The sequence below is a fragment of the Athene noctua genome, chromosome 9 (genome assembly GCF_965140245.1).
Source record: "Athene noctua chromosome 9, bAthNoc1.hap1.1, whole genome shotgun sequence".
Taxonomy (NCBI): Eukaryota; Metazoa; Chordata; class Aves; order Strigiformes; family Strigidae; genus Athene; species Athene noctua.
The window spans coordinates 5,559,896-5,587,501 of NC_134045.1; the positions used below are offsets into that span (position 1 = coordinate 5,559,896).

Here is a 27,606-nt window from a genome sequence, read left to right on the forward strand (position 1 = left end):
CCCACCGTGTGAAGGAGGGTGAGACACCACCAATTTCAGCCCAACAGCCTAGTTTAGGTGCCCAGGGACAACCCAATCCCTCCTCTGCAGCCCAGGACCCCCTGCTGAAATCAAGATGCAACGCCAGCAAGATTCATATAAAGAAAATAACCTTTATTAGACAAATCAATCAAACCCTGAAAAAAACAGTATCAGGTAAACATTACTAAAGGTTTTTCCAGCAATGTAGAAACCTTTGAAACATGTTCCTCTTGTTGCATTAGTAAATTCTCTCCCTCGTGACATGAGCTAGTGCTGTCTCAACAGCCCCAAAATCTTGCATTAACTCAGCAATTATTTAAAAATAGTAACTTCTAAAATCTTCCCTGTGCAACTGTTCCCCACACAATTTTGTACATAGGTGTCAAACTGCATTCTCTTTGCTGTCTAAAAAAAAGAGCATCCAGCTTATTAAACAAGTATTTTATGTACAGTACAGGAATTCCCAACTCGGAGGAGCATGGTCTGTGTGTTGAGGGGAGCTCAGGGGGGTGAGGTCTGACATCCGAGACTAGAGCACCGCACTGGCAATGGCCAGGCAGCTCCCCCCCCCCCCCCCTCACAGCGAGTTACTGCTCCATCATCTTCCTCAGGCTAAACGTGACACCACCACGCTCACATCTGGGGGAGCTGCATTTACAGCACTTCATCAACCACGAGTAAACAGGAGCTTGGCAGCAAGTAACTACAGTTTCCAGAAATGCTAATTTTAATTTCCTCTGAGAAGAGGGAGGGTGTCACAGGCCCAGTGAGCTTTGATGTTACTCACGAGGACGCAGCCTTGGAGCACAGTGCACGTTTGTCCCCCAGTTACGCTGTGCTACTTCAGACAACGTGCATTTAAGATTCAGCATTATAATCAACCCATTACACTCAAAACCTGTCAGTCTCGGATGCCACCACCAGCCAAAGCTCCTCAGATGAGCCACAGGGGTGGGACTGAAGTACCTGGAGGGGTGCTGAGGCAGAGGCAAAGCAAAGAGCCAGGCCCTGTCACCCCAGAATGCAGGGCGCCGCCACGACAGGGCACACTGGGGTCTAACAGGGCACACCGGGGTCTAACTTTGCAACTGGAACTGGGCCCAACGGGGACAGAGACCTGCCATGGGGACAGCGGCTGTGTGGGGAGTGGTGGAAATTAGAGCCAGGGGCTTGGGTGACTCGTGCCTTCTGACCTGCCAGCTCCTGCCTCCTCCTCACTCCCAGCACCGTCTGTCTCCACCCAGGGAGAACACCCTTGGGATTTACACCATTTAGCTGGCAGGGGATTAGTGCAGAAATTGCACAGGGAGAGCACAAGAGCTGACAGATGGTTAAGACAGAGATAAGCTCAGCACTGAGGCCCTGGAAGAATCATCTGTAGAAATGATTCACTGTAACAATGGAATTGCTTTTATTAAAACAGAAGTGTTAAGCCAAGAAAATAAATTATTGCTATGATAGACATATTTAGGACATAAGGAAGGACGTTAAATCTTGAGCTCCAGGTCAATATAACCCTGAAACAGAAAGTTACACTACTTTTCTTAAATACCTCAGTTTCTCTTCATGCCCTTCCAAAAACTTTATAAAATGTGCAGCTTACAGAACAAATAGTAACAGAGTCACTCGTAACAAAAATCTGTACAGCTCATAGCTTTAAAAATAATACTTTTTCTTTTTTTTCAAACTGCTATGTTACTTATTACTCATAAATATAGGGCTAACAAGTTTTGAATGCCCAAGGTCCCATCCAACACCAAAGCTATTATGTGTCATTGACAGAAACTTTCTTGGGACTGCCCCCCCAGCCAGAGGTCAGGTTTGAAGCTGTTTGAAAGCGCCTGATTATGCGTAAAAAAAAAAAAAAAAATGTATCTTCACGGGTGAAGACTGTCTCCTTCTGCTGGTCAGAGGCCTGGGGTCTTCAGTGAGTTTGAAATGGCAATCAAACCTGGAACACAGCACCGTGCAATGAGTTAGACTGGCTGCACTCCTGCGATGTGGCAGGATCCCACAGGTCCCTCTGTCCGGGCCAGCAGTGATTTTGCAAAACATCTGAAAACCACTGTTTGTCAGAGGTGCATTTTGGTGGAGAAAGAATGTTTTAATGAAGAGCTTTCACAGGGGAAGCATGGCTCCTCCCCAATGCAGGGGGCTGCCTCTGCACCCCAGGCCTCACCCAAAGACTCTGTGAAGCCATTTCCAAAGTCTTGTCTGTGACCCCCCCACCAAAAGGGGCTCTGGACCTTCAGTTTTAACCTTGGCTCATTCTGTCTGCCTGGTTACAAACTCCTGTACCTGCAGCTCTCAAGTCATGTGCTTGTAACACCCCCCCAGCACCAAACCTCCTCACCACCCTGTGCCTTGGCCATTCCAGCCCTAGTCCTTCCTCTCACGTTCATACCCCTCTGCTCCCTAGGAAAAAGGGGGCTCAGTCCCAAGGCCAGAGAGGAAAACGCCGAGTCTGAGTGAGCCATGACATGACTTCCCAAGGGCTGCCACCCACACGTGGGATGCCCTGCTGTGAGCCTTGCAGGGCTCAGCCCTGCTCAGATCAAGAGCGATTTCCTCACAGACGAGGCACCCTCCAGAAATCAGTAAGTGAAGTACAGGAGCAACATCCAGCAGCTCCCTCCGGACATCCAGACCCTAATCTAGCAGGTTCCTCCTCCTGGCAATGTGCAGTTTCCTTTGGAGGTTCAAAGGAAACAGTGGGGTAAGTCCAGCTTGGGGAGAACACCATGGATTCCCCAAAGCAGTTCAGAGAAACTAAGAGCAGGATTTCAGCAAACAGCCACAAGAAACAGATTAGTGGTTAGACAGCTGGGCGGCATTTGGGGGGAAGCAGCTCATCTGAACACCGACGACTGGGTGGTGCTCAAGACTCAACTACCTGAAATGACTTCGCTTCTTCAAACCAGGGAGGCGTCAGAGCGGCCGTTTAAGGTGACTCCACAGGAGCCGCCCCTGTGGGAGCTGGTCTGCTCTCACTTGCTGAATGAGAGCCCCAGAGACCCGTCGGGAACACATGGAAAACTTCTCATCGAGAAGCAGAGGGTGAGGTTCTCCTGACTCAGCGCTACTGACAAACCTGACCAGCACTCAGAGCTGCTGGAAAATCCCCCGCAGGGGCTACTTACAACAACTCCACTTCCTTAGGCGGTATACGTGTGCAGAGGGGCTCACACTATTGTCGAGGGACTTATGGTGACCTGGCCTGCTTTCTGCAGAGGAGAGAAGCCAGCATTAGTACAGGGTTAGAGGACAACAGCATCAGGACACGATCTAGCGGGAAGGGAAGCAGCTGAGAGCTCTCAGGAACGTAAGAGGAGACACACTGACACCTCGGAGAAACAGGCTCCCACTCCTCCATCTCATCGCTCCCGGAAGGCCCAAACCTCCCAGGAAAGGAGCTCAGCAGCATCGGCAGCAGAGCTCCACCCATCCCGGGAGGTTACAAATGTACCCCAGCCCCTGACAGCATTACAGCTCGTGTGTGTGCATCCCCTCCTGGTGTAGCCTCCAGCACTGCAGGTCCTTCCCAGGACACCTCCTCAGGGCCACCCCTGGGGAGGCTCTCTCAAGAGAGGGGCTTCCGCCCACCCCAGAGGTGGCGAGTCTCTGCGAGAGGAATGGTCACTTCCCCACAGTGACTCCTAGCCCGAAAGCAGCATCTTCAGCCCCACCATTAGAGGCAGCAGCTTGAACCAGGGAGGCAGTTGCAGGAACAGGCAAAGCGAAGAGAGTATTTTGGCTGCTTGCACTTACTGCAGAAATGTACTGGCTGTTTGTGAACCTGGGTTTCTCCTCCATTGCAGAGCTGTGTTGGGAGCCTAGGGGCATGTAGGAGGGTGAGCCCATCTCTTCACAGAAGCTTTCTTGGGGGATGCTGGAGACACAGCCACTGTCGGAGCCACTGGAGCCGCTGCCTGACATGCAGTGCGATGACTCTGAGCTCTCTGTTGCTGAGGGAAGAGAGGAATTTGGTTTACGTGACTGAGCCACATACATTTGTTAACTTATCTGTTTGCAGAGGCACTGGCCACACAAGCCCCCAGAAAAGCCACCCTCCTGTCTAGGCCTCTTTAAATCCATAAGCAACAAAATAACCCAAGGAAGTGCAGCAAATGATGCTGGAGATTGGTGTAGCCTGGCCATGGAAGTTCACACAGGGGAAGCCAAGGGGTCACTGGACTATGTTGGAAAGAGGGAAGGACAGAGTGCCTCGTACCAGAGGGGCAGAGACACGAGCACTGGTCTCCAAGGCCAACAGCAGCCCCAGTTTGCAGCACCAAGCCTGCCACGGGGATGGCCGCGGATCAGCGGGCACTTCGTCAATGCATCTGAGCTAAACTCCCGCCATGAAAGCTGAGACAGAGCCGGCATGGAAGGACAGGGCCCTCCCTGCCCCAGTCTGGGTACAGGACAGGGACTGCGGCGACGCCAGCGAGGCGGGCCTGGCTGCGCAGCGCAGGGTGTGGGGACGAGCCTGTACGTACTCAGCGACGGCTGGCTGCTCGTCTCATGCTCCAGCTCGTCTTCCTCGATGCAGGTGCCGATGTCAAAGGGGCGGCTGGGGGCCAGGACACCTGGCAGCAGAGCCTGGTCCAGGTACATGTGGAGGTTGAGGGGCCCCAGCAGGGAGGAGGAGGAGGAAGGGCTGTAGGCTGCGGGGGTGCTGCCAGCAGAGAGCTGCGCCTGTGTCCTCTTGTACGGGTTGGAATGGTCAAACAGAGACACAGCGATCGATGCTCTGGTCCTGGCGCCTGATGGAAAACATACCAAAACCCTCAGCAGCAGTTCTGCCCAGCTCACGTGGAGCAAGGGGGCAGGCAGGGCCGGCACTTACCTCTGCCTTTCATGATGTAATCAATGGCACGGTCATTGATAGCTGCCTCGCTGGGCTTGATATCCAGGAAGGGCTTGTTGCCCACGCCCATGGAGACCATCTCCTGCATACGGATTTCTGGAGAGGAAGAGACCCAGAGCCACATTGTGAGGTTGACCCAACCCTCCCCACAGACACTATGCAGCCCCAGGCCAGAGCACTCCCGGGCTACTGAGATTAGATCTGTTCTCCCCTTGCTCTCCAGTCCTGAGGAGTCGCCAGGGATAAGCAGTCATGCCCTGCTCTGGCCATGCCACCTGTAAGAGTCCTGCCAAGCGGGAAGCCTGGGGTGGAGAGGAGTGACTCAGGCAGCCACCACTCCAGTAGTGGCCTAGATCACTGAGAGAGGAGTGAACCTTTGAGGAGCAGAGCCCATGCTCACAGGGCAGGGAACCCTGTGCTAGTATCTCCCATTTCTCTCACGGAGTCCAGGCAAGTGCCTACAGTCACACAGAGCTTGGGCTGGCCAAGTTCCCTGGGGATGAAAGGCAGGGAAGGGACATGCCCAGCCAAGCCCAGCACATGCTCCCGAGGCTGCATGCTGGCACACAGCTGCTCACGGCACAGAGCTGCCTGTAACAGGCTCCAAACCTACTCGGGACAGCACGAGCTGAACAGGGCTCCCGCACCTTTTGCGGCACAGACGCCCCAGGAAGGAATCACACCTTTATTGCGGGCTGCCTGCTGCCACAGGATCTTGGCAATGTCACTGGTCCAGGCCTGCTTAGTCTCAGCTGAGCTGGCCTGGAGTATGTAGGTGTCACTGGACTTTCGCCTTCGGAACCAGATCTCAAAGCGCAGGCCACTGTCTCCAGAGTTCTCTGTCAGACCAATGTCTGCAGTCTGCCAGAAAAAGGAAGAGCAAAGCATCAACTGGGGCTCCACCAGGAGCAGAAAGGGTAAACTCTCCTTGCATCCTATGCTAGAGCTAACCCCAGCTCAGCAGTCCCAAGGGGAAGAGGAGCTCCAGAGAGAAGCAGGTACAGTCTGGACCCAGCTGAGCAGAGACAGCCCAGGCAATTCCCAGTGCTTCATACAGAGTCAGCAGCACCTCCCTGCCACACACTCTGCATCCCTCAGCAGACCTTGGCCTCACATCTCACAGCATGGAGGGGGTTCAGGCACTAATGTGCAAAGTATTCCCTTCTGGCTTCACTGCTTGCCTTGGAAATGGCTTAGTGGTGGTGGGAGCAGTTCTGCTGAAAGTGCTTCAGCTCCCACTCCCATTTCAGAGCTGCCCTTACCTTGAAGGAACGCTTGTAGATATACACATCAAAGCCACCCTCGATCCTCTTGGGCTTGCTGAACAGGATCAGGTCCTCAAAAAGGAAAACGTGTCGCTGGCACTTCCTACGGCCCAGCCAGATGGTGAACTCATCCTGTCGCACCAGTTGCCCCTGCTCCTTCAGGTTCACCTGGACACAGGGAACATCCTGGTAAGACCCCAGCAGGATCAGGTCCAGGCAGCCCCAGTCCCATATGGCTGTGGCCCAGGTGGTGAAGGAGTGGCAGCCACCCGTCATCTCCAGAGGGCTCTTGAAGAGTCGCTGTGTGGCACTGCCAGGGGCCGCATGAGGCTGAAACAACTAGCCCAAAGCTCGGGGGAGAGCTGCACCTCTCTCCTAGGCATAGCACACAGATGTGTGCTATCACCCTGTGCAGATCTGTGACAAACCTCTGGGCTGGCAACTGGAAGCAGCAGCCAGAGCATTATCTTAGGGGGAAGAGGAGAGCTGAAGAGGAAAGGAGCTCCATCAAACTGCCAGAAGCACATCTGGGTCAGAAGGTCAATCCCTCAGTTCTTCCTGCCCCAAATCCATCTTCCTCCCTCCTGAGCCCTTTGGTTTCTCCTCCCCCAGTGCTGCACTTCACATGCCTCTCCTTCAAATCCTACCTAGATGATTTCGGCCTACCCCTGGCATCAGCATCAGTTTGAATTCCTCTTGCAAACTCTGCCTGATCCTCTTCTCACCAGCTCAAAAGAGATGAAAGGGCTGAAGGCAGCCTGCAGGACATCATCTGCAAGGACTGTCAGGCTGTCTCACATCACCAGTACGCACCTGGGAGTGTGTTTATGACAAGCAGCTGGCCCAGCACAAGTAACAGCATCTAGACTGTCTGTCCTAGAGGATCAAGAGACCCTGCTCTGTGCTGGCAGACGGCACCCTGATCGCTGTGGGAATTTGTGGGGAGGCTCACCATACAATCCAAAGACCCCAAGTTTAGAGAAGGGGAAGAAGTGTGGCTCTGCTCCCCCAGACAGGGGAGGACACCAGAACGTACGTCACAGTCACGGATGGCATCCATGGCCAGCAGGTCATTTCCATGGCGGAGCTGAAACTTCACCATCTCCTCAGCCGCACGGAGGTAGCCCAGCTCCTGCTCTTGTGCCTCGCTGCACTCCTTGATCAGGTCCTTCAGGAGCAAGGCGTATTTGCTCATTCGCTGGATGGGTTTCAGCAGGTAGGAGGCCAGGTCCATCTTGTCCCCAAGCTGCACCTGCTTGAACTGAGAAATACAGCAGAGAGTGAGGGCAGTAGCTTCCCATGGAGTGCCCTGTGTCCCCAAGTAGGCACTGACACCCACAGCTTTCCTGACTGGGTACTCTGCTCTGCAGGGAAATTCAAGGCCCTAGGACTAATGCTGCTGAGTACTAGGCTCCTTCCCAAAGCATTCACTCCGCCCCACACACACTTGTGCAGCGTGCCATGTCAGGAAGGCAGAGGTAGTGCTGAGTGTGCCTTAATCAGAAAAGCTGGGCTTGTTTAAACAGAGCAGTGACCCAAACACCAACAGTAATCATGATGCAAGTAGTGGAATTTACCTTGAAGAAGGTATTCCCATGGCTGGCCAGCAGCGAGTCTGACTTCGGCTTGTTCTTGCTGTACAACGCATACATCCCAAACTGGTCTTTCTGCAAAAGAGCCCTCATGTGAGACCAACACACACCCAGGATGCACCAGAGCCTCCTACCATATCAGGAATGACTCTGCTTCAAGTTCACTAAGACCCAGGGAATGTTCTTGTCTTTTCTAATCCCAAAGTAGCTATGATTTTTTAAACCATTATCCTGTTGCCCCTTACATACCCCAGCAGATACCAGTCACCCGGTAGCAGCAAACATGCATGGGGCAGCTGAGCTTAAGACCAGTGTGCCCCCTGCTTCTCCCTAGCAGCCCTTTCCAACAAGAGCAGCAGGTCTGTAACTTCCTGCTCACTGAATTCATTCCACACTGACACCAGGTGGGAGACAGGGTAAGAGATGCTCCTGCGAAAGCAGGTGGGTTTTAAGCAGATATTTTGCTTCCCCAGCAGAGTCTTTTGGTAGCAAAGAGCTACAGGAAAGGCAAAGAGCATCCGCTGCTGCTTGGGCTCAGCCTTGCAGAGCCATCCCAGTCCAACCTAGCATCTGAGCTGGCAGGGGACAAGCCAACTCAGCACAGGGCAGTCCTCCCACTCCCAAAGAGCCACATGGGAGCGTAGCCAAACATAAAGGCACAGGAGCCAAGCACACGTCCAGAGGAGCCTGGCCCCAGGGGGAAGGTGCTGATGCCTTACGTGTCGGAGGAAGCAGTGGCTGACCCGCAGCGGGTGGTTGCAGCAGCTCTCGAGCTCTCGCAGGAAGTACTGGCTGTGGAAGTCGTAGAGTTTTTCCAGGTTCCCAAAAATGACGCTGCGCTTCCCACGCAGGTCCTGGGGAAGGTCAAGGCGCTCCATCTCAGGGAAGTAGCTATCGATGATGTAGCAAAGCGACCTCACGTATTCCCGCTCTGTAGTTACCATCTCATCAATGATGTGCCGCAGCTTGCTGCAATAGGAAACACTCAGCCTTGAAGCGACCCAGACTGCAGCAGGGTGCAGCAGGCAGAGTGCCTGCAAAGCCCTGCCCTACCCCTAGGGAAGCTCTCCCTGAGACCCAGCACAGATGAGATGATCCCTTAGCACCATCCAGACTCAGATTCACAACTGTTCATGACAGCTCTGAGCATGAGCACTAACAAAGCTCATGCCTGATCCGAGGAACTCTGTCAGCTTTTCTGTTCAGAAAGGACGAGCTCCAAGATGACTGTGGTCCTGACCCAACCTCAGCAGGACACATGCCCCTGGGCCCACCCAGCCTCTGCTCTGGACTCAACAGGCTGCTCTGCAAATGGCTGCACTCCTGAAACAACAGGGATGGCAAGAAGTCACGATAACTTCTGTGAGGAGGAGTCAGCCTGATACCTGGATGCTGTAGGAGGCATTGTTAATCCTTGGAGAACACAAGCTCTGGGCCCAGCAGAAATGAGATGGGGAACAAACCTTGTATCACTTCATCAGCAAAAGGCAGTTCCTAGTACGGGTTGCTCCGATCTGAAAGAATCGCTCTTAGGTACTCGAAGTTTCCACTGCGAGGCAGTGCAGCACCAAATATTAACTACTCTGACCGTGTCTCTGCATTCCCTGCCTCTCAGCTTACCCCCAGGCCAACTCCTGGCTGTTCAGAGGACTGAACATCAGGACTGGCTCAGCGTGCATGGACAGGAGTTCTGCTGCAACCCTCCCCTGAGAAGCAAAGCAGTTCACTTCCTATCTGCTGGTGTTCATCCCCTGCCATGAGCCTTCCTCACACAAGGTAGGATACCAGAGGCCCTTTCCAGAAGATTTCACGGTCCCCAGTCATCCCATCCAGAGCAGAAGCAGTGGAGGAGCTCTGTGGTCCCTCTGCATCCAGCGCTCGTTTCTCATCTCTACCACCAACCTTTTTTTTTTTTTTTAAATCTTTTCCAGTGAGAGCAGCAGAAAGACCTGCCTGGTGAGTCCCTTTCAAGAACAGCTCCCATCCCTGGGGTTTCCATAGCCTAGGCATGTTGCAGTATGACAACAAAGTTAAGTTGAGATCCTCAAGAACAGAGGAGGGAAAGAAGAGAACAAAAGCCAACTGTTGGTACGCAGAGATTTGCCCCAAAGGGCAAATACAAACAACTTCTTACAAAATTACAAAAAAAACCTTCTGTGAGGCTGCTGTCACAGGGTACTGGAAATGCCTCCCCACCAGTCTGGGTACAGCACCCCCCAAAAGCATGCAGGATGGTGCACTGTGCTTCTGCTCTCCCACTGCACCTGTACGACTGGTTTGCTAGGTCCCCAAATACTGTGTTTCTGCAAACTCTTGTCCTCCAATGCCAGCAATGTTCAGATATTCCGTCTCCTGCCTGGGAACTGCCCTTTCCCTCTTACAGGGGCATCATGCTGTGGAAGAAGAGCAACAGATCCCATTTCCCTGCCTCCCCCAGAGATAGGTGCCAGGCTGTGTGGGGACATCCCTGTGGGTCCACACATGGGTGCGTAGGGAAGCCAGAGCTCCATCTCCATCTATCTGCCCTGTACCTACTGCCAAAGTAACTGTCACTGCAGAGCTCTTCACACCTTTTCCGGCTGCCTTTTCACCACCCTGAGGACTGGAGCATTGAGTGTCACAGCCACTTACCTGCCCCAGCTCTTGGCTTCCGAGGCAGAGAGACAGCCCCTCTGTCCCTCCAGCAGGCAGTCCGCAGCCCAGCTGTGAGCTGCTTGCTGCCGCAGGGCAAAAGTCCGGTCCACCAGCTCAGTGCTGCTCACCTCCAGTCCCTTAATAAAGACGCCGGTGTTGCCGTATCTGGCCGGCTCACTCAGCGTCCTCTGGCAGCCTGACCACAGGCTCTCACCACACGGGAGGTCAAAGCTCTGGGCTTTCCGGAGCATCCTCCTGGGAGGCAGCTTCCCAGAGGCTGAAGTGGACGTGCATGATGGCTTCACCTCCAAGGTTTCTAATATGCTCTCCAGGTTTGGCTTTTCTTCAGGCAGTTTAGGAGACTTGGAGGCACCGCTGGCAAAAGAAACTCTGCCTGAGTGAGGACCAGGGCTCAGAGCAGCTTGGCAGGCAAATTCTTCCCCAGCATTGACATCGCCAGGGCAGCTCAGGGAGGGTGAGGGAGCTTTCTCCTTAGTCCACCCCGGAGAGCAGTTGGGCCTGTTGTAGCCGTGGGATGTGCTGTAAGTCCTGTCCCAGTGGGACCCAGAGGTGGCCCCCTCGGAGTGCCTCCGGTGGGACAGACTGCCAGCCTCACTGTCAGCCCGGGGCTGCTCCCCAGCAGCTGCTTTGCGGTCTGACAGCAGAGACCTCCTTGTTCTCAAAGCTGCTTCGAGTTTCTTCTCAAAAACCAGCTTGGTCTCCTGGCATTTGGACCATGCGAATTTCCACTGTTTGAGCCCCTTGTCGCTCTTCAGCTCACAGGCCAACTCCTTCATCTCCTGGAACCGGGCATCGCTGATGTCGGGGTGCTGCCCCTTATAACTCTCCAGGCACTTGATCACACCTGCACAGTGTTCAGCAGAGCTGCAGTCCTCCATGCTGATGCAGGCAAGGTGTCGCATCCCTTCCAAGGCCCACTCGTACGCCTACAGAGCATGAGAACAAAAGGCAACAGCCAGTCAAAGGGATTCAGGGAAGAATAACCCTAATTTGGTGCCTGAAGACAAGAGAAAGGATCAGTGTGTGGCCACCACAGTTCCTCAAGTGAGAGAGGAGAGTGGGGGCTGCTATTTGTCAATGGGGCTTAACAATTCAGCAAAACAAACAGCTCCTTATGCAGAGGGCTTCAGCTGTGCTGGCTGCTCTGCCACAGCTCCACCTCCCCACCAGGTCCCTGCCACACTGGGCACGTTTGTCCTCTCTGGGCAGGAGGGCCCAGGGGAAGCTGCTGCAAATCTGCAGGAATTCACACCTCAGCATGACCCTGCTCTACATGTAGCCTAGAACTTGCCCTCCTCCTTTGCCCAGCCATTCTCACCACTACCATGCAGGATGAGGTCAAGGGGGCATCACCAAGCTGCAAGGAACGGGACTGCTGCTCCCCATGCCGTTTCCCCAGAGATGACAGCACAAAGAGGCCTGGAGCTCAATTGGAGCTGGGCTCTGTGATCACCCCCAAGTGCTCTGACACATCCTTGCAGCAAGTAGGAATCTGAGCCCATGCAAGTCCAGCTACAGCTTGTGCATTTTCTGTGACCGCTGGCACCTGCGCAGTGTGCTGTGCACTGCCTGGCCCTGCTTGCTAGGGCACTATATGCCTGTGCTGGTTAGTCGAATACTGAGCTCAGCAGTTTATTTCTAATACTCCAGGAATGCTGGAAGCAGTTTCATGGGGCTTAACTCTAGCAGTGGTGCATACGCTGGCCTTGCTAAAACAGCTCTGGCATATCAGTCAGAGAAGAGGAGTGGGACAAAATATGGTCCAGTGTGACGGATGCAAGGTAAGAGTGCCTTACCACCAGGGCAGGAAAGGGGCTAATGAAGCACTGTGCACTAAGACCTGTCATTGACAAAAATGAGAGGAAAGGCAAACACCTGAATTACTCAGGCTCATAAGCCACTACTTTCTCTATAAAGCAGGAATGATGACAAGGTTTAACTATAGAGTGAGATGTGACCAGCTGCCATAGGCCTGGCCAGGGACCTTCACTGCTCATCAGTGAAAACAGAGAGTTATTTGTTAAAATCAGATGCACAAGGCAGGGAAAACATCCAGGACAGGCCTGCCTGGCACCTTCTACCAACTGCCCAAGACCCATGGATGTGTGGAAACATCACAAGCTGCCCTTGAAGTGAGCCAAACCATCTCTAACACTCGACCTGTCAGGCTCTATGTACCTGCTGTGTTTCTGCAGAGATGCAACACACATGCTTAGTGCCAAAGTGCAAGCCTTAGATCATTTCCCACCTGCTGAACAGCCTTTACTGCAACAGTCTTCACTCAGAGAGCTTAAAGTACTTATTTTTATGCAGAATAGAGCCTTAAGACACCAAGAAAATCCCCCCAACCTTTATGCAGACATGGAGCAGACACTGCATCCCCATGAGGGACGTGGTGGTCAAACAGATCAGGTGTCAGCTCACTCTGCTGGTGACAAAGGTTGGCAGGGCAGGAGGGGCTTTGCTGCCGTGCTGCCCAGCTCCTGGATGGGGACAGCTCCGACAGCCAAGTGCTGTTGTTTGTACAAGAGCTGAATGCCAGCACACGAGTGGTAGCCTGCAGACTGAGCAGTCTCTCCAGGGACAGATTCCACAGGAGCTCCCACAGCCGTCCACATTGCCGTTTTGAGCTGCAGCTGCACGGCGTGCGTGCAGCCAGCGCCATCACTCACGCAGAGCAAGGAGCCGCTTCAGAAATACCAGCAGCTGCCCGGGGAAAAGGCTTCTCAAACAGCCCCATGCAACCACAGCACAGGACAATCGAAAGAGCTGCAGTCCCCTCTCCTCCCATCACCCTGCCTAGCACAGCAACAGGCCCCTGACCTGCCTCTCTCTTGATCCAGACTTTATGCTCTAGACTTGCCCACTGCTGCGGGCCAGGAGGGGCGTGCAGAGGCAGAGGAAATGCCAGACACTGGTGAGAATCTGCATTTATCAGTGATGTGGAGGGTCTTTTATTCCCTGGAGGCAGAAGCACATCAAGGCGAGGTGAAACGCTGAGTGCAGTGGAGCCCATCAGATCCACACGGCAGTGACAGATGGCCTATTTTACTGTGGTTTTTTGAGCTGCTCCCTCCAGCTGTACGCAAACCAACACCAGCCCCTTCCAGCTCTGCCCTGAGCAAGGGCTGGTTGTCAGCGTGGGTGAAGGGCAAGTCTCACCTCTCTGGTTGCAAAGGTCAATGGGGGATCCTGACCGAAGGCTGCATGCTGGCTCCCATTCCATTCACTGCTAGGAAAAGCTGAGCTCTGAAAGAGGGTTCTGAGAGCAATGAGGAGGAGAGGCACAGCCAGCAGGCCACTCTGGCCTTTACAGCAGCCAGGCGAGAAGGCAGCCGCCCTGTGAAGGTCTTCTCTGAGGCTGGGGACCTCACTTCCTTGTACAGATGGGAGATAGAGAGAGAAAAGAGGCTTCTTTTATTTCTAGGAAACACTGCGGATCTGCATGAAGCCACAGCAAGGAGGAATCAGTGCTGCAAACCACACAGGGAGGCAGCCCGCCACCTCTCATCTTCATATGGTATCTGTCTGTTCTTGGTGAGGGCTGTGCAGAAATTACTCTAAATCTCGATGGCATCTCTTCCATCCCCAGTGCCTGCCACAGGCCAGTGAATAGCTCAGCTTTGTTCCCTACACAATGGGAGCAGCCCTCCACACCCTGCAGCTTGCTTGGTAACAAGCTAAGTGGCCACCAAGGCTTTCTCCAGTCACATCATCCGCTTCAACTGCCCCTTTTAGCACATGAAATGGCAGCCCTCTGCAGGGACCAAGTGTGCCCCGGCACCCAGGAGGGAACACCCTCATGCAGGCAGGGATAATGTCATCATCTGCGTCCTGGTAAGGTTACAAACAACACTCAGCCAAGCCAGGATACTGCTCTCCAGCTGTGGGGCTTTTGGGGAGCCTTAAAGCTTCTCAGCAAAGCTGCAAGAGTCGCTCATATGTAAGAGGTGGCACCTGTGCACAGGGAAGCTGAATCTTCCCAACCACGTCTGGAACCAGGCAGGAAGGAGCCTGTACCTGAGCTTTTGATCTTTACAGACAAGCTGTTACTGAAACTCTCAATTACAGGATTAAAGATGTATGCTTCCTGCACACTCAGGGCTGACCTATCCAGCAGCTTCACAAGGAGTCAGCAACAGGTTGGTCCTGCCAGGCTGCCCAGGGGGCTCTTGGGGACTGGCTGTGCCCTAAGGAAGAGCCAGGGACTTCACTGGAGCACGGCGCAACCCTCAAGCCTGTGTTGGTCCCTGCTCATTTCATCATGGGCAAGGCTTGCAGTGCGTCGAGGACAAAAGCCCCTGGAGTATCTTGGTTTTGGCACCACTGAAGTGCCATCTGCAAATACAGGCCAAGAGAAGCTTCTTGGCCCTGGCTCAGGGCACATTGCCAGCACTGCACAGAAAACTTTCCAAGCATCCCCAATCCTCACCTGAGCCACCACTCAGATACTACACCTCCACAGCCCAAAGCTATCACAGACCCACCAGATTCCTCTCACACTCAAGGTCCAGTGATCTTTAAGACACTTTCTGGGTAGGCAAGACAGGAGACAGACACTGTGCATCTGCAGACATATGACAAGAAGGGCAATTTCAAGGGGGCCTTGCTTTGACTAAACATTCTCTTTTGTCTCTTCTTGCAGGGAGATGATGATTATAACTGCATTTTTCTTGTCACAGGGAACTGGGTGTCTGAAAAGGCAGAGGTAGGTGGAGTAGGCAGATTACAAACCCTCCAACTTTCTGCAGAAGAAAAATGCATCTAGGTGGGTGACTAACTCTGCTGCGAGAAGGTTTCCTTCTGAACTCAAAGTGCCTGCGCAGGGGAGCTGAGTTGGGGGTGATGAAAAGCCAAGACTGATGCTAGTGGGAGCAACAATACAGGCAGGGATGCAGTACGGCTGTGGGTAGGATGACTGAAGCACGACAACAAGATAGACCAAGTCCCCCATCCTTCTGTGGAGATGTCCCAGGATTGGAAGTACCTCACTCTCTTGTTTTCTACAGCAGAGGAATAAGCACACAACAGCTGGGAACATTGCCAACGAAAAAGAAACAGACATAATCCAACAAGCCCTGATTGAGCTTTCGTGCTGCTCCTGTATGCAAGCTGCGCTTCGCTCTGCTGTTTGTTAGTGAGACACGACTAACTGCAGGTCTTTTGTGGCAAGAAACAACTGCACAAACTCCCCATTTAACAAGACCTCCTCTCCTCACTGTGTTCGCTCTAAGTGCCCTTAACTTCTGCCATGAGTTTGGAGAGCAAGATAAGGTTGGCTTGCAGCAAAGCAGACAGAACCGATACAGCCAGAAAAGGACAAAGCATCACAGGTACCATTGTGAACTGAGCCAAGCATTTCCCAACAGCTATAAATGGTGCCACGTAGGCACTGACTCCTGCAGCTGCCCTGCTCTGCCAGCAGCCCAAGGTCTTGGCACTGAACCCTGCAGAGTTGAGACACCAGTCACAGCACAAGAGTTAAGAGTGACAGTGCACTTAACACAAGTCCAAAGTAAATGCTGCTTTCTGGTATGAAAGTGCCTGCTCCGAGGTGTTCTCCTCATTACAGATGCTCATTTGGGCTTATTCCCTTTGAAGTCCAACATGGCTTTTAGGCCGCTTTGAGAACTGACTCCTGCTAACAACACTGATGTGTCCCTTGTCACAGGCTGCTGCACACACAGCATTAGCAGGGATCTGTGGCCAGGGACTGCCTTGTATGCTGACAGTTCAGAAACACCACAGTTAAAAAGTCATTTTACATCAAAATTTTATTGAAAGCAAAATTATCCAGGCTAAAACCTTACTGTCATACAAGAGCTGTCAGCTGACAAACAATGACAAGCCTGTTTCTCTGCTTACTCAGAGGCCAAGTAACAGAAAGTGCTCACCTATAGCAGAAAGCTCACCACTCGCTTGGATCCGTTTTGTGCTTTCCTCAGACTCCCACCCACCGATACTAACAGCACCCATGAAGGGAGAAACAGGGAAGGAGCAAGACTTCAGGACCCTGACAAGTCGATTAACCGGATAAAAACAGACCTCATCCTACCTTCCCATCTGTACAGAGGGGGTCCATATCCCGGCTGCGCCCAGCTCAGTGCTGTACATCACCATCCCCTATGGCTGGACTGAGGCAGGGCCACTGCTTCAGTGCATCATCTCAGCTCTGGCTATTCACAAGCAAATGCTGCTAGCCTAAATACCAGATTGAGGAGCCCTGGTAACCAGAGACAAGGCGGAGGGGGAAGGGGCCATGCTTCACACGAGAACTACTGAAGTGTGCGGAGAACATGCCGACTGGGCACAAGCCAGATCCTCTTTCTTTCACAGTGCAAAAACCAGGGAGAGAAAAGATCCCAAGCAACCCCAGGTTCAAGCAAAATTTAAAGCCAGCCACCACCTGACAAGAGCTTTGGAGAAACGAGTGATCCCTCCTAGACACTGCGATGTTTTTTTCACATCTCTGAAAGCCGAAGCCCCTTGCTCACTTCTAGCAAGATTTGTGGCTCTGTAAGCAGGCAGCTACACTTGGAAGTACAAGAAACCATGTAATTTCAGAGCACAAGCATTTCAGCAAAACTAACAAGTAGAAGTAATCTCCTCTATACGCAGAGGATCGCTGTAACCTCTCTTCCCTCCCCATAGTATCTGACTTTTCCAAACTCCATTTGAAGCTCTGCCTGGGATTCATTAGCAGCAAAAAACAAACTAATCAAAACTGTGTCCTACATGGGATGTAGGTGGTAAAAGCTCAGCTTTAAACACCAAGAAAAGGACTCACCCTCTTGAAATAAAAAGCTAAACCATTTCTGAGTTGCTGTGTAGCTCACAGTGCCTCCCCTCCTCTCTCCAAGGGAGGCGAGACCACTAAAATCACCAGCTTGCCTAAAAGCAGCTGCTGTAGCTGCTAAGGAAAACAAACTTTAAATCCTGTATTTGCATTTCCGCCTGTTACCAAGTGCCAGATGCTGCACAAACACTGTGGGAGAGCAAAGGATGAGAGACAAGCACAGACTACAAACTCCTTGGATTTAAGCATACAAAAGGAGAACAAGTAGATGCCCACAGCTGGGCCGGAAAACAGAACAAGGGGTCAGGGAAGCAACACTGGTCAGGGCTGGTCTCAGCACACCACAGCCCAAGCACCATCAAAGGGTGCTCATTAGAACAACATGCTTGGAAATCCTTTCGCAGCAGCACTCTGGGTGAACACGAAGAGAGCTCAAAATTCCCTTCGTTTCCCCTCTAGGCAGCCAGGCTTCACAAGTCCAGGAGAGTCTAATTACAGGAGACTATAACTAGATAAAATAGGATTGCACATGATTTCTGCTCTCTTGACGACAGCACGAGGACCCAAAGGGCAAATGTGGCTTGTTGTGCTGGAGCTGGCATGCAGGACACGTGCTTGCCCTTCTTTTCCCTAACTGCTGCAACTGCCAGGCAACACCTAGGGTAGCTCCATTAGGGACAGGCTGACTCAACTAATGAATCACAACATGCTACAATAACCCCTGCTTCAGTACAATTCAGAACTTCCACGGAGCAGCCTGTACCAGTTTCACTAAATATCTATATACAGACACACACGTATGCAGATGTATTTATATGTGTATGCACGTATAAAGTGACTCCCTAGGAAGCTGGGCAGCAAGTGTCTGAGATTTGCACTTCCCACAGCTTCCACTGCTCTGCAGGTGCAGAAAACCTCCCAAAAGCTGACAATGTGCAGTTTTCCCTCAGTTTTTCCTTTTTGCTCCACAGACTCTCATGACCTGGCACCCTTGGGTAGATTCTGCAGTGATTTTTCTCCCTGTTTTTCGGTCTCACTAAGGGTATTTTCTCAACATTTAAAAGCTCCTGAGTCTAAAGGACTAGGGGCTGAGTCTGCTCCCAGTAAAAACAGAAATTTTAATGTTTGCCTTTTCTGCAAGCCACCCTCTTAATGTCTGAGGTGCTGCCCATTTTTTCAGCAGCTTTATGCAACCACAGCAAAGCTTTTCTGTCAGCGAAATTCTGCTTGCAATCCCTTACCACCAGAAAAAGAAGAGACGTTGTTTCACTGTCTTGGTGAGTATTATCTGCTCTCCCTTCTGATGCTTCACTGGTTACAAACCCAAACTGCACGCTAAAGTCTCCTTTGGCCACTGTCCTTCTCTCTGTCAGCCCCTAACACTGGAACCTGGTGGCTGGTCCTTCATTTGTCTACAGCCTACATCAGTCACCACAAAGTCATGAAACCATCTGAAGACTGACTTGAAATGAGTTACACATGTTGAATGTAACTCACTGACGGTTGAGAAAGCAGAAGACATGAAGGAGTGAGCATGTATTTGTGGATGTACAACCACTGCCTAGAGGAGGAGGAAAAGGGCAGCATGTTCTCAGGCTTCTTTTAGTTAAGGGGAGCACTCCTCTCTTTGTAGAGCACCAAGAGCCTCACGTTACCAGCTAGATTCAAGACCAAGCCACAGCAAGATACACGAGTCACCGTAGCTGGCAATCTGCACAACAGCAACAAATCACTCTGTTCAGAGACTAACGTCACCTCCAGAGGTTTTTTTGCATGCTTTGCTTTTACATCTGTCCTGACAGACACATGATTATGCTGTACAAATACCCTGCTGTAATAGTACACCACAGGCCAGTGAGGACAGACTGGACTGTGGTAGGTGTCTACTGTCTGCTCCAAGCTGGCTCCCTTCTAATGAGGTCCTCCGTGCCCAGCTGAGGATTGCAAAACCTCCAGTATGCCCTCGGGCCTGGATGGGGGAGCCTCGATGCTTTCTCTACAGTTTTCAATTTGCATCATTTCCCCTGTGACAAACTGAGCCAAACACCACTTAATTATTCAGTGATGTGCTGGGATCTCTCTGTACTGCACTGCAGGTGCTTGTGCCTTGGGAGATGTGGAGCTGAAACCGAACCCAGACACCCAGCACATCTTTTGGGCCTCCCTTCTTCAGGGTAGCTGACAATGCTAGAAATAGCTCCCTGGTTTAAGAGCACGCTAAGATGTACACAGAGGATGAAAGCTCCCGTGGAGCAGCTAAAGGAGCCTGATCAGAGGCAGCGGGTACTTGGGAGAACCCTGTCCATATGTCCAGGGCTTTGATATGCAGATGGGAGCCATTGTGAGCTTCAGCCCCATCTGTACACTGAGGGGAGCTTCATGTCCAGATTGCTTGAACAGATCTATTTAACTCCCGTGACTAGAGGGAATTCCAGCCTCCAAGGAGGATCCGAGCATCCAGATGGATGCCAGCACACAAACATCCAGAAAATCTGTCACCCTGTGCAGCTCCCATCCCAAGATCAGAGTGACAAGAAGCACCCAAACTCATTTTGCACACATGAACAAGGCTGGGGTCAAGTGAGGAAAGATCTCTGCTAGTATCAAATCTTACGCCTCAAGTGTGGGGAACTGGCTGACAGGCTGCACCCAGAGCGTGGTGGTAAATAACTCTATTTCAAACTGGCAACCTGTCACACGTGGGGTTCCTCAGGGATCGCTATTGGGCCCAATGCTGTTTAATACCTTCATAAGTGATCTGGATGATGGGATCAAGTGTACCCTGATGAAGTTTGCTGATGATACCAGAGTGAGGAAGTGAACACTTCAGAAGGGAGAGCCACCCTGCAGGCTAACAAGAACCTTATGAAGTTCAACAAGAAAAAAAGTTCTTGCACCTGGGAAAACATAATCCAGGAGTGCAGCACAGGCTGGGACCTACCTGGCTGGGGAGCAGCTCTGTGGAAAGGAACCTGGGGGTCCTGGTGGACATGAGTGAACAGGGTGCTGTAGCAGCAGAGAAAGGCAACAGGATGCTGGGCTGCATCAAAAGGGTATCAGCAGATGAGGTATCACGAGATGAGAAGTCATCATCACACTCTACTCAGCGCTTGTCAGGCCACACCTGGAATACTGTGTTCAGTTTTGGTCCCTGCTGTACAAAAAAAAGATGTGGAAGGCTAGAAAGGGTCCACAGGAGAGTCACAAAGGTGATCAAAAGACTGGGTAGTTGTATGAGGAAAGGCTGAGAGAGTTGGGTTTAGTCAGTCTTAAGAAGAAAAGGCTTAGGGCAGACCTTATCACCATGTTCCACTATTTAAAGGGTGGCTATAAAGAAGATGGAGACTCCCTATTTACAAGGAGTCACAGGATGATGTGGAATGGGACAAGTTACTCCTTGGGAGTAACTGGGACACAAGAAGAAAATGTTTCACAATGAGAATAATCAGCCACTGGAATAATCTCCCCACGGAAGTGGTGGATTCCCCCAGCATTGGACACTTTTAAGATTCATCTGCACAGGGTGCTGGGCCATTTTGTCTAGACAATGCTCTTGCCAAGAAAGACTGGATCAGATGATCCTTGAGGTCCCTTCCAACATGGTGTTCTACAAATCTATGAAGTGTAATGTGCTCTCCTTGCAGCTCAGCTGCAACATGAGCTGGGAAAACCCTAAATCTGCTGGGAGGAAATGCTGCTTCCCTGCCATTACTGACTGGCTACTGGTGTTGTGATCCTGCAGATTTCATCCCATCTGACCTGGAGAAGGGGAGCCCCAGACTTTCAGACAATCATCAGTTTATGCTCACAGGCAGCCAAGGACATAGAGGAATATTTACACAGAGGTGCTCTGGTGATCAAGGATGAAGGCAGAAGGTGCTTTCAGCATGTCAAGCACTGACCCCTTACATACACAGCACTGGCAGAACACATTGGCACTCCTGGGATCAGGGAAGGCAGTCGTGGGGTGCGCAGCCTTCCAAAAGATGCTTACACACTGGCTGGCTCCCCCAGCCTCTTCTTCCTTTTGTGCCCTCCAGTGAAGGGGAGGATTCAGCCAGCACAGCAGGAGGGGGGACCACCCCAGACAGATCAAGGCTTCTCCCCCCTTGCATATGCCACAGACACATCACACATCTCATACTGCACTACAGCAGAGCCTGAGGCGCTGGGACAGGTGCTCAAAAGCATCTGAACCCAAGAACCCCTCACCTCCAACTGTGAATTGTGCTTGGATTTAGCACATGAAAAAACCTAATTAATTCACTGCTACCTGTAACAGAGGGACAGACTTATGTACCAGTCTCACACCAGTGTTGTGTAACCTGAAAGGAACACCTAGTGCTGGTGCTAACTAGCACTTAAGCAGCAATTCACCTACTGCCACACAGCTTGTGGGAGCTAGGGGCACTGGCTTCGAAACCAATTTAGCAATAAAGTAATTGATGAAACACAGGAGAAAATAGGCCGGGCACCAGTAGATCTAGCAGTGAATTACCAGAGAATTTGTAAGGCAGAACAGTTTCCAAATCACTAATTTTGCAAGATGGAAAAATACAGGGGAGCTGTAGCAGATCAGATTTAATGTTCAGGACTTCTTGTTCGTGCAAAGTGGGCTATCTCAAACTCCAAGGCAAAGCAGAAACTTTCTGATACACAAATGGGCTTTGATGGGAAAGTAAACATTAGAGGCTTATTAACCTTGCAAGAAGATTTCTCCCAGCAAAACCCTGTCGGGAAGAAGGGTGAGATTTCATGCATTAACCTTGCATGAACTCTGCCAGAGGATCGATTTTCTAACCTCGAGGCTCATTCCCCCAACCACTTCAGGCTGCACATGAAAAGGGACACCCCTGAAACAGAAGAACAAATCAGACTAGATGTCTGTCTAGGGGCACGACTTTACAAGCATAACTGAGGAAGGAGAGAGAGAAAAGAGAAAGGGAGATGAGACAGCTGCTGTGAGAATGCTGCTACCAGACAACAGAGGCTTCCCCTAGAACAGCTTCACAGCATCAGGAAGACACAGTAGATAATTCCTCTGTTGTGCTACTTTGTTCTTCCTTCACCATTTTCACTACCTGCACCAGTAACCAGATGAAAGCTGTCATTTGGGAATTTCATGCAGCAAGTCCCCAGAAAAGTAAAGCCAATCTCTGCACAGAGGTAGAGAGAGAACAGTGCGTGTTAAGCCTCTCCCAGAAACTTCATTACAAACCATGGCACAAACCTCATTTGCTCAGAGGTGCTGGGGGCCAAAGTCACGTTCTGACCTGTGCAGGACTACTAGTAAGAGACAAGCATCGTGGCACGGCAACCTGCCGGTATGTCCATAATAAGTATGCTACAGGAATGACACATCAAATGCCTCTTTTTCCACTTTGGTGCTAAATTGTGCTCCCCACTTCTCCTCCAAGCACACTCCCAGAGCAGGGAACTGTAACACCCTTTCAGTAAAATTAACTCTCAAACTGCGCCAAACAGCCTGCAATAGAAAAATCACGCTTTTAGGTCGCAGCTACCAGGATTCTTTCCAGCATCCCATAGATCAGCATTCACAAACCCATCTTTCCTCATCAAAGGCTAAGTAAAAAGAAACATCTATAATTTACTGTCTGAAGGGTACTCGATTTTTTTTTTCCCCTCAAAACCATCATCTGTGACATTGTATCTGGTACATTATCAGAAACCAAGCATGGCAGAAAACAAGATACAGGTCGCTGTTCTGAATCTTTTGGGGAAAAGTGAGAAGTAATGATGCCTTCGAAAGTCAGCTGATTTATCATTCTCTGGATTTCTGCTGTCACATCTGAGATCAGCTCTCTCTTGAAGCTAGGAACACGGTGCCAGCAGGTCTCAGTTGCTCACAGGACAGGAGCCCAGCAAACTGTGGAGCAGTCGAGGAGAGCAGCCCCCTCCCTCCTGCGCTGTCCCAACCTTTAACAGAAGTCCATGCAGATCGAAAGGTACCACCTGCCCTGTGTGTACATCCAGCTAGGCTGGAGGCATGCAATCCCAGCATGGATTTCTTCTAGTTGCAGTTAAATTATGCCCACTGAAATGATCATGCAATAACCTCTAATAAAGAGAAAGATGGGCCAGGCACTGCTGTACTACAGACAGCACAACCCTGGCGTTCCACTCGGAGCGACCATTCAAAGATGCACAGAGCCCACAGGGCTCTGTCCGAGCACACAAAAGACATACACAAAGCACTCTGATTCATGCTAGATGCACACAGACGCGCACAAGCAAGCGAGTGAAAAGCCTTCTCTACATTGTTTCCAAACAATCTCACTACAACTCACACGTCAGCCGGGGCGCCGCACACTTGGTACTTACAAGAGGGTTTGCTGTGTTCGTCTGCTGCCGGAGTCAGGAGGGGGTGTAAGAGACTCGGAGGGAAGGTGCATGGAGATGTGCAGAGAGGTTCTCCTGACAGGGGGGGGGCCTGGAGGGATGGGAAGAAGGGCCCCAGCCCCTCTTTGGGCCCCAGAGGCAGCAACACTTGTTCACAGGATGGAGCGCAAAAAGGCTGGCATTCCTACAGCAGCAAGGACAATGGGAAGGGATGAGGAGGCGCTGCCATAATCAAATGCAGGCCAGCTGGCCCTCCCCCAGGAAGGGCAGGCACCTCCTTCACTTGCCAAAGGCTTTGTTTTCTAAGCCACAAAGAACAAAGTGGCTGAGGAGGCGAGCCAGAGGAGGAGGAGTGCAGAGGAAAACCTGCTGTGGGGGCAGATCCACACGTGAGTGCAGGTAACCCACTCCACAAGAGATGTCAACACAGATGGAGAGGGGTTGTGCAGCGCTCTCTACCCACTCCAAACAGAGCTCGGAAGCAGCAGCAAATTGTGTGCAGCAGAAAGAAGCCAGGGACAGCTGGAGATCGCTACTGAGGAACCAGAAGCAGCACACCCTGATAGGGTCCTTTGAGGGAAGGGATCCAAGGGTGGCAGACAGCGAACACCCCTGAAGGAACAGCTCATGGAGCCCCAAGAAATCCCAACGAGAAACGCTACTATTTCTCAACCGTCCTCACACCAATAACCCTGAGCACCAGGCCTCTAAATTTACTTCTCTCAGAAAGGAAATGCAAGGCAAAGGCCCACGCTGCACCAGGCTCCCAGGCCACAGCAGAGCAATGCCCATACTTTCCCTGAGCACCAACATCCCAACAAGTAGGAAAAAACCCCTGGGGCTGCCTCAAGCCCTCCTGTAATGATAAAGGCAATTCCGCTGCCAGGCTCTGAGCGCCACACACTGCAGGGTATGCAGGTGCTCAGCTGGTATGAGGGGACTTTGCCCTTTCTGGTTGGGCCAGTGCTTTCCTCCAGAGTGACTTTTGCCAGCAAGTATCATGTGCCTTTGCTACCGACCTTCTGCAGGACTGGTTGTCGTCCCGGGGCTGGCAGAGACTGTGCTGTGTGCTCCAGTTCATTAGACATGCCACTGCGAGTTAGGTAGCTGCGGTCCTGGCAGGGCACACAGCTCTCACATGGGCCACTTCAAGCCCACGGTCCAGGCAGTTGGGCACTTTGCTTATGAGCCAAGAGCATGCAGAGACCTGGAATGTAAGAGTCACCTGGGAAATAATTTCACCCAAAGGAAGCCTGAGAAAGGGAAAAGTGTGTAGGCTAACACAGTAAGCAAGGAGAGGGAGACTTGCTCTAGATCCTTCTGCTAACGATGGTGTTACTGTAAAGCCAGAAGAGGCAGTTGGGGAGCAGGGTACTGGGGGCCACCCTTGCAGGCATCCCAGAACAAAGCAGACATCAGTGCTTTTGGTACAACATACACACCCTTGCTTGCTCAGCTTCCCAATTCTCCCCCAAAGAACTGTGTAGTGCCAGATCCCCACACAGTCATGGAATTGAGTAAACAAGGGACAGTGGTCAGACCAGGCTTGAAACCACAGAAAGATGGCAGGTCCTTGAGTATGCCCACACTGAGTCTGTGGTACTGAAAAACAATCCTCTGCCTGCAATCAGAGACGGAAAAGGCAGCTTCCTTCACCATTCCTCCTGCGCCAGCCCAGCCATTATCCAGCCCTTGTCAGGCACCAAGAGCTCCTGCCGCAAAGGAAGCAAGGACAAATGGAAACATCCAGCTTGGCACCAGTCATGGCTTTGGGGAGAGAACCCTGCCAGCCCATGTGTAAGCTCCATGTGGTCTGGCCCAGCTAAGCCTGCCTCATCGCAGGGAGCTCTGACAGGCCATCAGGAACTGCCAAGCAATGAAAAACACAGTACAGCGCCTTGGCGGACCATGCGGGGTTGTGCCGTTCTGTCCCATGGCCTGTCCAGCAGTCACAGGCAGCACCCTATTAAACACTTGCCCACCACACGCAGAAGAATGGCCAGCAGAACCGAGCCTCCCACTCCTAGCAGGAGACGAGGTACGTGAGGGATGGATACCATGATCCCCATGGTGGGTGCTCCACTCCCTTGGCACATGCTGAGATGTCTGGAGAGATCTAAGCTTGCCAGCTCATTACCATAGTGTACATTGCTTACGCATCCTCAGGCTTCTTCCCCAAATCCTGGGGCCTGGCACGCTGCAGGCTCTTTACAAGAAGAAAAAAAAAAAGTCAAGGACGTTGCTTAGTGTAGACTCCTGCTGTTGATATCCTCTCAGTTACAAAGGAAGAGAGAAGGGGGTTAGGCAGGCACTGACAAGGTCACTGCAGGAAGGTCAAAGCAGCTCAGCATCAGAAGAGAGCGAAATCAGTTTAGATAAAATCTTCTGCTTTCCCCCCCACCTCTCAGATCACACCACTGACTTTGCTTTGGGAAGGCAGAAAGCATTCTGGAGATCAAGATCAACATAACAGGCACTGAAAGAACTCTCATGCTGTGGAGTGATTTCTGCACTCATCCTACAGCTACAGTATGTATCCCCCCCACACCCCTGGTTTCAGTTGGCCACCAGTTCACAATACACATGTTATATTTACAATACCAGCATTGTTTACAGTTCTACTGAAAACAGCAAGATCAAAACCCTTCTCCCTCACTAAGCGAGATACATCTCCACACCAAAGCAGTGTGCAAACACACTGTGCCACTATCACTCGGTTTTCATTAAGGCTATGCAGCATGAAAGGCACAACCAAGAGGGATGATGCCACTGCTGCCAAGGACTGCATCCCCCAGTTGTCAGCCACCAAAAGAAGCTGTATGAGTGGTGCTATGATGCTCTAAGAAAATAAATGGGCCATCACTGGGGCCTGTGTAACATTTGTGCCCCTACAAATGGCCCAGGCTTTGAAAGGCTTTGAAGCTGTGGAAGAACATCTATTGCTGTTGAGTCATGTCTGACTACCCTGGCAGCTCAAGAGCTACTACTGCAATGTAGATTCCACGCCTGAATGGAGCAGTCATCACATGCTACAGTCCTTGTCTGTGCTCCAGAGATCTCCAACTTTGGCTGGGTGGGTTCATACAGGACCAATGTCTAGCTTGGTCACAGAATTGACAATAAGCCCAGCAAGGCACGGCACCTTTGTGTGCCTCAGTTTATCAGAAGAAAGAGAAAGCCATCCTCCCCAGATCCTTCCCAGGATCCCTCATGAAGGCAAGGGGTGTTCAGGGACCAGAGCAGCCCCTGAAAATCTGTGCTCAGTGAGTGAGCAGACTATGGGTTCTTGCCATTCTCCTATGGCACAGGAAGCACTTGTCTAAAAAAAGGAAAGACACATTCCCACAGCAAACTGCATAGATGAGCTAGAGCAGACCTGCAGAGCATCAAACTCAAGCCTCACATGTCCTGACAGCAAAGCTCTGGGCTGCCTTCCTCACTTTCCTCCCTCATACAGGATGCTTTTCAGTGTTTTCATGTTTAGCTGAATTTCCTCCCCCCTCCTCTGAGCACTTTTAGCTGCCAAGGCAGCTCAGAGACAGCAACTAAGTGGCACCTACATCTGGTACAGCTTAACTTTTAGTGTCTATTCTTTCTGGAATTTGAGAACTTCAATACCCAATGTTTGTACAAGTGTGGAATAAATGGAGCACAGGCTCCCTGGCCTTCTGTGCTTGCCAAAGCCGTATTTTAAAATGCACTTAAAAAATCCTACTGTTTATTCATCTGCAACTTTAGAAATTAAAGTACACCAAATCCAACTGCAGGTCTGCTAAATGGGTGCATGTGCATTAAACCAGACAGGTGAAAAGGCCAGATGCTCAGCACAGTCACCCACACACATCCTCTTCTGCTTCCCAGACAGCTGGGCCAATGCACTCGCTGTCTTCTCTCAGCCACACTTCCCAGCATCCCATTCTGGTGCTCTGTTCCCTCATGCAGGCCTCCACAAGAAAGGAGCTGAGCTATATTTAGGGCTGAATAGCAGGGTGCTACTCCTGACGTGTCAAAAGGCAGAATTTACCAGCACGTAAGGATACAGCGTGA

General features: G+C 51.5%; 1 protein-coding gene across 4 annotated transcripts in view; it reads right to left on the minus strand.

The window, feature by feature from the left end:
- Nucleotides 1–132: 132 nt before the first annotated feature.
- The window catches only part of PLEKHG4 (pleckstrin homology and RhoGEF domain containing G4), a 92,959-nt gene continuing 65,485 nt past the window's right edge, over nucleotides 133–27,606 (minus strand). Inside the window, exons 14-24 of one of the 4 annotated variants that reach the window (XM_074912911.1) lie at nucleotides 10,380–11,329; nucleotides 8,468–8,717; nucleotides 7,734–7,823; nucleotides 7,193–7,417; nucleotides 6,154–6,324; nucleotides 5,575–5,752; nucleotides 4,871–4,987; nucleotides 4,521–4,787; nucleotides 3,790–3,986; nucleotides 3,162–3,245; nucleotides 133–1,972 (exon numbers count right to left, since the gene is read on the minus strand). In XM_074912911.1, coding sequence (XP_074769012.1) covers nucleotides 3,204–3,245; nucleotides 3,790–3,986; nucleotides 4,521–4,787; nucleotides 4,871–4,987; nucleotides 5,575–5,752; nucleotides 6,154–6,324; nucleotides 7,193–7,417; nucleotides 7,734–7,823; nucleotides 8,468–8,717; nucleotides 10,380–11,329 — 2,487 coding nt within the window. In that variant the 3' untranslated portion in view covers nucleotides 133–1,972; nucleotides 3,162–3,203. Of the gene's footprint in view, nucleotides 3,987–4,520; nucleotides 4,788–4,870; nucleotides 4,988–5,538; nucleotides 5,753–6,153; nucleotides 6,325–7,192; nucleotides 7,418–7,733; nucleotides 7,824–8,467; nucleotides 8,718–10,379; nucleotides 11,330–27,606 lie in introns of all 4 variants that reach the window. The other 3 variants (XM_074912912.1, XM_074912909.1, XM_074912910.1) reach the window with 3 other exon arrangements.